Source organism: Bos taurus, chromosome 2, assembly GCF_002263795.3.
Source record: "Bos taurus isolate L1 Dominette 01449 registration number 42190680 breed Hereford chromosome 2, ARS-UCD2.0, whole genome shotgun sequence".
Classification (NCBI taxonomy): domain Eukaryota; kingdom Metazoa; phylum Chordata; class Mammalia; order Artiodactyla; family Bovidae; genus Bos; species Bos taurus.
The window spans coordinates 90,162,510-90,169,996 of record NC_037329.1 but is presented as its reverse complement, the minus strand read 5'-3'; the positions used below and the strand labels follow the sequence as shown (position 1 = coordinate 90,169,996).

The 7,487-nt window shown below is 40.7% G+C and overlaps 1 protein-coding gene and 1 non-coding gene across 3 annotated transcripts in view; both read left to right on the top strand.

Annotated features, from left to right (window-relative positions):
* The first annotated feature begins 1,069 nt into the window (after nucleotides 1-1,069).
* C2CD6 (C2 calcium dependent domain containing 6) overlaps nucleotides 1,070-7,487 on the top strand; it is a 123,723-nt gene continuing 117,305 nt past the window's right edge. Inside the window, exon 1 of one of the 2 annotated variants that reach the window (XM_059876765.1) lies at nucleotides 1,070-1,366. In XM_059876765.1, the coding sequence (XP_059732748.1) occupies nucleotides 1,130-1,366 (237 nt within the window). In that variant the 5' untranslated portion in view covers nucleotides 1,070-1,129. The remainder of the gene's footprint in view (nucleotides 1,367-7,487) is intronic. The other variant, NM_001078059.2, reaches the window with a different exon arrangement.
* On the top strand, nucleotides 6,449-6,521 carry TRNAG-CCC (transfer RNA glycine (anticodon CCC)). The gene has a single exon. It is a non-coding gene; the product is annotated as a tRNA-Gly (tRNA).

Sequence of the window (7,487 nt, the reverse complement as noted above, 5' to 3'; positions counted from 1 at the left end):
CTGGAATCAAGATTGCCGGGAGAAATATCAATAACCTCAGATATGCAGATAACACCACCCTTATGGCAGAAAGTGAAGAGAAACTAAAAAGCCTCTTGATGAAAGTGAAAAAGAGTGGAGAGTGAAAAAGTTGGCTTAAAGCTCAACATTCAGAAAACGAAGATCATGGCATCTGGTCCCATCACTTCATGGGAAATAGATGGGGAAACAGTAGAAACAGTGTCAGACTTTACTTTTTTGGGCTCCAAAATCACTGCAGATGGTGACTGCAGCCATGAAATTAAAAGACGCTTACTCCTTGGAAGGAAAGTTATGTCCAACCTAGATAGCATATTCAAAAGCAGAGACATTACTTTGCCAACAAAGGTCCGTCTAGTCAAGGCTATGGTTTTTCCTGTGGTCATGAATGGATGTAAGAGTTGGGCTGTGAAGAAGGCTGAGTGCCGAAGAATTGATGCTTTTGAACTGTGGTGTTGGAAAAGACTCTTGAGAGTCCCTTGGACTGCAAGGAGATCCAACCAGTCCATTCTGAAGGAGATCAGCCCGGGATTTCTTTGGAGGGAATGATGCTGAAGCTGCAACTCCAGTACTTTGGCCACCTCATGCGAAGAGTTGACTCATTGGAAAAGACTCTGATGCTGGGAGGGATTGGGGGCAGGAGGAGAAGGGGACGACAGAGGATGAGATGGCTGGATGGCATCACTGACTCGATGGACGTGAGTCTGAGTGAACTCCAGGAGTTGGTGATGGACAGGGAGGCCTGGCGTGCTGCGATTCTGGGGTTGCGAAGAGTCAGACACGACTGAGCGACTGAACTGAACTGAACTGAACTGAACTAAAAGGGCAGGCAGGTAACGAACTAAATTCAATCACCGTGCTGAGGAGCTTTGCTGTCAGCCAGCAAGTTCAGACTTCCTTCAAAGGGAGGCTGAAACGGCCTAAGCAAGGGCTTGCAGTTGAAACTAGCACAGCCCCTGTTCCAGCCTGGGGCAGAGGCCGGCCTGAATGCGCAGGTCACGTGGTGTGGGTGCGTGCACAGGAAAAGCGCGGGAAAGGTGGGGGAGGGCTGCGCCTGCGCAGTAGCAGGCAGTCGGTTAGTGCGCAGACCTGCCCAGCCGAGGATGGAGGGATGGAGCCGCCCCAAGACATGGAGAAGGTTTCCAACGCAGAAGATAATCACAACAGGCGGGTCCATTCCCTGTACACAGCACCGTTATTTCAGAGAATTTCCCAAACCAACTTGGAAAACATGCAAGCGAGGGGGTCGGAATTCTCTTCTACAGCCTGGAACGTCCAGGGGCGGGACAAGCCCTCTAATCTGTCCAAAGTCGAGTCCAAGGAGGGTCCTGGGTACCGGCTGCTGAATGTAAGTGCGGGGTCTGGTGGGTGGAGTCTGTTCCCTGACCCCATAGAGGGTCAGGCAGGACCAAGGGGTCAGTGTGCCAGTGGAGGGAGGGAAAACAACCCTCGTTTGCAGAGTGGTAGTACAAAGAAAGCTGAGCGCAGAAGAATTGATACTTTTGAACTGTGGTGTTGGAGAAGACTCTTGAGAGTCCCTTGGACTGCAAAGAGATCCAAGCAGTCCGTCCTAAAGGAGATCAGTCCTGGGTGTTCATTGGAGGGGCTGATGTTGAAGCTGAAACTCCAATACTTTGGCCACCTGATGCGGAGAGCTGACTCATTTGAAAAGACGCTGATGCTGGAAAGATTGAGGGCAGGAGGAGAAGGAGACCACAGAGGATGAGATGGTTAGATGGCACCACTGACACAATGGACATGGGTTTGGGTGGACTCCGGGAGTTGGTGATGGACGCGGAGGCCTGGTGTACTGCAGTTCATGGGGTCGCAAAGAGTCAGACACGACTGAGCGACTGAACTGAACTGAACACCTGAGGAAGAGTTTTCTTGTGGGGCACTGACAGTTATTTAACTTGTCAGAGCCCCGTTTAATTACTGCCTACCCTGAAGGGTTGTCTGAAGAACTAAAAGAGGTAATAATATAAAATATTTAATGCAGTGCGAAGTAAAGCGTTAATAGTTGTTAGCTGCTAACATCATCATAATCATCACTGGGAATTCATTTGTCTAAAGGGCTCAACTCCAGAAACATCAGTTAGCTCTCTTTTCAGTGCCTGAGGTTCTTATACATGGCGTTGGTGTCCTGTTTTTAATTAGGTAAATTTGTATCTGAAGTGTGTGAAACTTGAGTTTAATTTCCATTTAGAGAAGGCGATGGCAACCCACTCCAGTATTCTTGCCTGGAAAATCCCATGGACGGAGGGGCCTGGTAGGCTGCAGTCCATGGGGTCGCCAAGAGTCGAACGCGACTGAGCGACTTCACTTTCATGCATTGGAGAAGGAAATGGCAACCCACTCCAGTGTTCTTGCCTGGAGAATCCCAGGGACCGGGGAACCTGGTGGGCTGCCGTCTATGGGGTTGCACAGAGTCGGACACGACTGAAGCGACTTAGCAGCAGCAGCAGCGGTGGTACTGCCAAAACTTAGAGGAAATGGAAAAGGGGAATCAAACTGAAACTCACATTTTCAAAGTCTGTTAGAGTGTTATTAGGAAATTTTGCATTCTTTGTTGTTCTTAAGTTTTTAAAAAATAGTACAGTATTTATCAGGAAACAATTCATATACATAAAGATATTGTTCTATTAGGAAACAAACAGTACACAAATTTAAGGAATTGAATTTGCCTTCTAGTTCTTGTATATCATTTTTATATTTAGATTCCTAATTTATTTGTAATGTGTGGTATGCAGTCTGGATTTAATTTATTCTTTTCCCAAATAAATGTCCCAACACCATTTCTTTAAAAAAAAAAAAAAAGTCAATCTTTGCCCTAGAGTTTTGAGATGCCTCGTTTATGCATAAGATTTAAGCTTCCATATATGTTTTTTTTCTGGACTTCTATTCTATTCCATTGGTGTTTATCAATTCAAGTGCCAAGACCTTACAATTTTTTTAAGAAAAGATAAATCCTTTGTTGCAGGAATCTTTAACGTGCTGAATGCCTTGTGAATATTCAAGAAGGGAATATGAAATGCAGCATTTCCCAAGGTCAATCATATTTAGTAGGCATTTCCATATATTTCATGACTGTACCTTGGGAAAGGTAGTTAAGACCGTACTCTTTTATTTAAAGACTTAAAGTATGTTTTGAAGTCTGGTAGGGCTGGACCCCTTCCTTTTTGTAGTTTTCTTTTCCTGTAACTTCCTGATTATTCTCATTCTTTATAAAAACTTTGTTAACTTGTTTATCTCATAATAAAAGGATTTTAAAAAACTAAAGATTACATTACATTTGTAAATTAAGTAGAACTGACATCTTTATGATGTTGGTCTGTCCTATCCAGAGATGTTTTTCATTATTCAACTCTACTTTTGTGTCTTTCAGAAGTGTTTTAAAGTTTTCCTCTTAAGAGTTTTGCACACTTCTTGTTAAGATTATTCCTCAGGTGGGGCTTCTTCTGCTTTATATACTTCAATTATTTGTCTATATTAAGGCTATAGATGTCTGTATGTTAATTTCATGTCCTGCTTCCTTATTGAATTTTTTAAATAATTGAGTTAGTAGTATTATTAATTCTCTAGGGTTTAGATATATTTGAAGATGATCTTGCCTCTATTTGATTTTTCTTGCCTAACTGCTTGGACTAATGCTACCAGTTAGTAACATGTTGAGTCATAGTAGAGACAGTAGACAACCTTGCCTTGTTCCTGATCTTAGTAAATGTTTCCACTATTTCTCCACCAAATAAAATATTTGAAGGTTCAAACTTCAAGTACTGGCTTAATTGCTATTTTTGTGAGTGTTTTAACAGGAAAAGTTGTTGAATTTTATCCGAGGCCATTTATTAATAAATATATATGGAAATAATTGCATAATTTTTCTCCTTATATCATAAGGAGAGATTCATTATTAGTGAGTTTCCTATTATTGAACCAACTTATTACATTCCTAGAATTAATCTCACTTGATTATTGCATATTATTTTCTTTGCGGTATTAGATTGTTTTTATTATTTAGTATCTTTGTATCAATATTTTTGTTATATTCATTTACTGGAGAAGGAAATGGCAACCCAATCCAGTATTCTTGCCTGGAGAATCGCATGAACAGAGGAGTCTGGTGGGCTACAGTCCTTGGGGTCGCATAGAGTTGGACACAAAAAGCCTCTTGATGAAAGTGAAAGAGGAGAGTGAAAAAGTTGGCTTAAAGCTCAACATTCAGAAAATGAAGATCATGGCATCTGGTCCCTTCACTTCATGGGAACTAGATGGGGAAACAGTGGAAACAGTGTCAGACTATTTTTTTGGGCTCCAAAATCAGTGTAGATGGTGATTGCAGCCATGAAATTAAAAGACGCTTACTCCTTGGAAAGAAAATTATGACCAACCTAGATAGCATATTGAAAAGCAGAGACATTACTTTGCCAACAAAGGTCCGTCTAGTCAAGGCTATGGTTTTTCCAGTGGTCATGTATGGATGCAAGAGTTGGACTGTGAAGAAAGCTGAGCACCGAAGAATTGATGCTTTTGAACTGTGGTGTTGGAGAAGACACTTGAGAGTCTCTTGGACTGCAAGGAGATCCAACCAGTCCATCCTAAAGGAGATCAGTCCTGGGTGTTCATTGGAAGGACTGATGCTGAAGCTGAAACTCCAGTACTTTGGCCACCTCATGCGAAGAGTTGACTCATTGGAAAAGACCCTGATGCTGGAGAGATTTGGGGCAGGAGGAGAAGGGGACGACAGAGGATGAGATGGCTGGATGGCATCACTGACTCGATGGACATGAGTTTGGGTGAACTCCGGGAGTTGGTGATGGACAAAGAGGCCTGGCTGCGATTCATGGGGTCACAAAGAGTCGGACACGACTGAGTGACTGAACTGAACTGAACTGAAGTAACTTCGCATTCATCTGTAATTTTCTTTATGGGTTTAGGTATCAATGCTATGCTTGCTTTGTAAAAAGAATAGGAAAGTTTTCGTTAATGGTGCTATGGGATACTTAATTTTTGAATTTGGTAGAATTCCCTGTGAAATCATCTGGGCCCGGTGCTTTTCATTGGTGATAGCTCATTGCTAGCTCTCTCTCTCTCTCTTTTTAAATAGAAAGTGGTCTGTTCAAACTGTTTACCATTAACAGCATCAATTTTGTTGAATTGTATTTCCTTAGGGGATTATACGGAGAAGGCGATGGCAACCCACTCTGGTACTCTTGCCTGGAAAAGCCCATGGACAGAGGAGCCTGGTGGGCTCCAGCCCATGGGGTCGCTAAGAGTCAGACATAACTCAGCGACTTCACTCTCACTTTTCACTTTCATGCATTAGAGAAGGAAATGGCAACTCGATCTAGTGTTCTTGCCTGGAGAATCTCAGGGACGAGGGAGCCTGGTGGGCTGCCGTCTATGGGGTCGAACAGAGTGGGACATGACTAAAGCGACTTAGCAGCAGCAGCAGGAGATATACATTATATTTAGGTTTTAAAATACATTTGGAGGTCTGCAAAGTAGTCTTTTATGGTTTTTCAAAGATCTTATTTCTTATTTGTGTCTTATCCTTGTATATTGATTAAGCTAGCTAATGGTTTGTATATTTTGTTGGCTCTGTAGATCAGTTTGGGCTTCCTAGCAGCTCAGTGGTAAAGAACCTGCCTGCCAATGCAGGAGACGTGGGTTCAATCCCTGGATTGGCAAGATCCTCTGGAGAAGGAAGTGGCAACCCACTCTAATAGTCTTGCTTGGAACATTCCATGGACAGAGGAGCCTGACAGGCTATAGTCCATAGAGTCTCAAAGAGTCGGACACAACTGAGCACACACACAGTCATAGATCAGTTTGAGAATTGATTTTTTAACAATATTGAATCTTTCCAGTCATAAACATGGAAGTTTTCCATTCATTTAGATCTTTAATTTCACTCAGGAACGTTTTACAGTTTTCAGTGTACTAGTCTTACATTTCTTCTTTTAATTTTACTAAGTATTTTATTATTTTGATGCTATTTCTAATGTAATTGTTTTCTTTTTATTTCCAGATTTTTCATTGCTAGTATATAGAAATGCAGTTGATTTTTATATTTTGTTCTTATAGCCTAAGACCTTGCTGAACTCAGTTGTTAATTCCAGTAGTTTCTCTCTTCCTCTTGTTTTTTTGGTGGATTTTTTAGGAATTTCTGTATACAGAACGGTGTCACCTGCAAATAAAGATAGTTTTAGTTCTTTCTCTCAAATGTGGATACTTTTTCTTTCTTTTTCTTGTCTGATTGCCGTGAATAGAACCTGTAGTACGATGTTGATTAAAAATAGAGTGAACATTATTGCCTTACCAATCTTAAAGTGGGAAACATTCAGTCTTTCACCATTGAGTGTGATGTTGGAGAATTTCCCTTCTGTTCCTTGTCTGTTCAGAGTTTTTATTTAGAATACATTTTAGAACTTCCCTGGTGGTCCAGTGGTTGAGACTCTGCACTCCCAATGCAGGGGGTCCAGGTTCAATCCCTGGTTGGGGAACTAGTCCTACATGCTACAACTGAGATCAAGTGCAGCCAAATAAATAAGTAAATATTTTTTTTAAAAAGAATATATCTTGATTTTGTCAAATACATTTTTTGCATCTAGCTAAATTATGTCATTTTGTCCTTTATTGGACATACTAATATGACTTATTATATTAATTTTATTACATTGATTTTTCAGATGAGAAAAATCCCACTTTGTCGTGGTGTATGGTTCTTTTTAATATGTTGTTGGATTTAATTTACTAACATCTTGTGGAAGATTTTTGCCTCTATGTTTGTAAGGAATAATGATTTATTGTTTTTTCATCTTGTGATGCCTGTCTGGCTTTGGTATTAATATAATACTGACCTCATAGAATAACGTGGGATGGGTACTTTCCTCTTCTTTTTTTCTTTTTCCTTGAGTTTGTTAAGGATTGTAAGTATTTGATAGAATTCACCAGTGAAACAGTTTGGGCCTAAGTTGTTTTTGTTTGGTTTGGTAGGAAGAGCTTCAATTAGTAATTTAATTTCTTTAGTTGTTGTAAGTCTTTCCAGATGTTCTTATTCAATTTTGATAATATGTGCCTTGATAGACATTTTTCCATTTCATCTAAATTTCTAATTGGTTAACATAAAATTGTTTGAGGTTGTAAGTAGTTACCTCATATGTCAATAAACTTTTGCTGATGCAGTGAAGTTTAGGATTTGTGATGGAGGCCATTATCCTGGATTATCTGATGGGCCCTATGTATAATCACAAATGTCCTTATAAGAGAGAGATAGAGGGATATTTGGACACACTCAGAAGAGAAGGTAATGTGACCAGAGGTAGAGGTTGTAGTGATGTGACCACAAGCTAAGGAATGCTGCCCTGTTGTCAGAAGCTATAAGGCATAAGACTGGATTTTTCCTTAAAATTTTGGCCAAGGGAGACTGATATTAGACTTCTGGTCTACACAACTGTGAAAAAACAAAT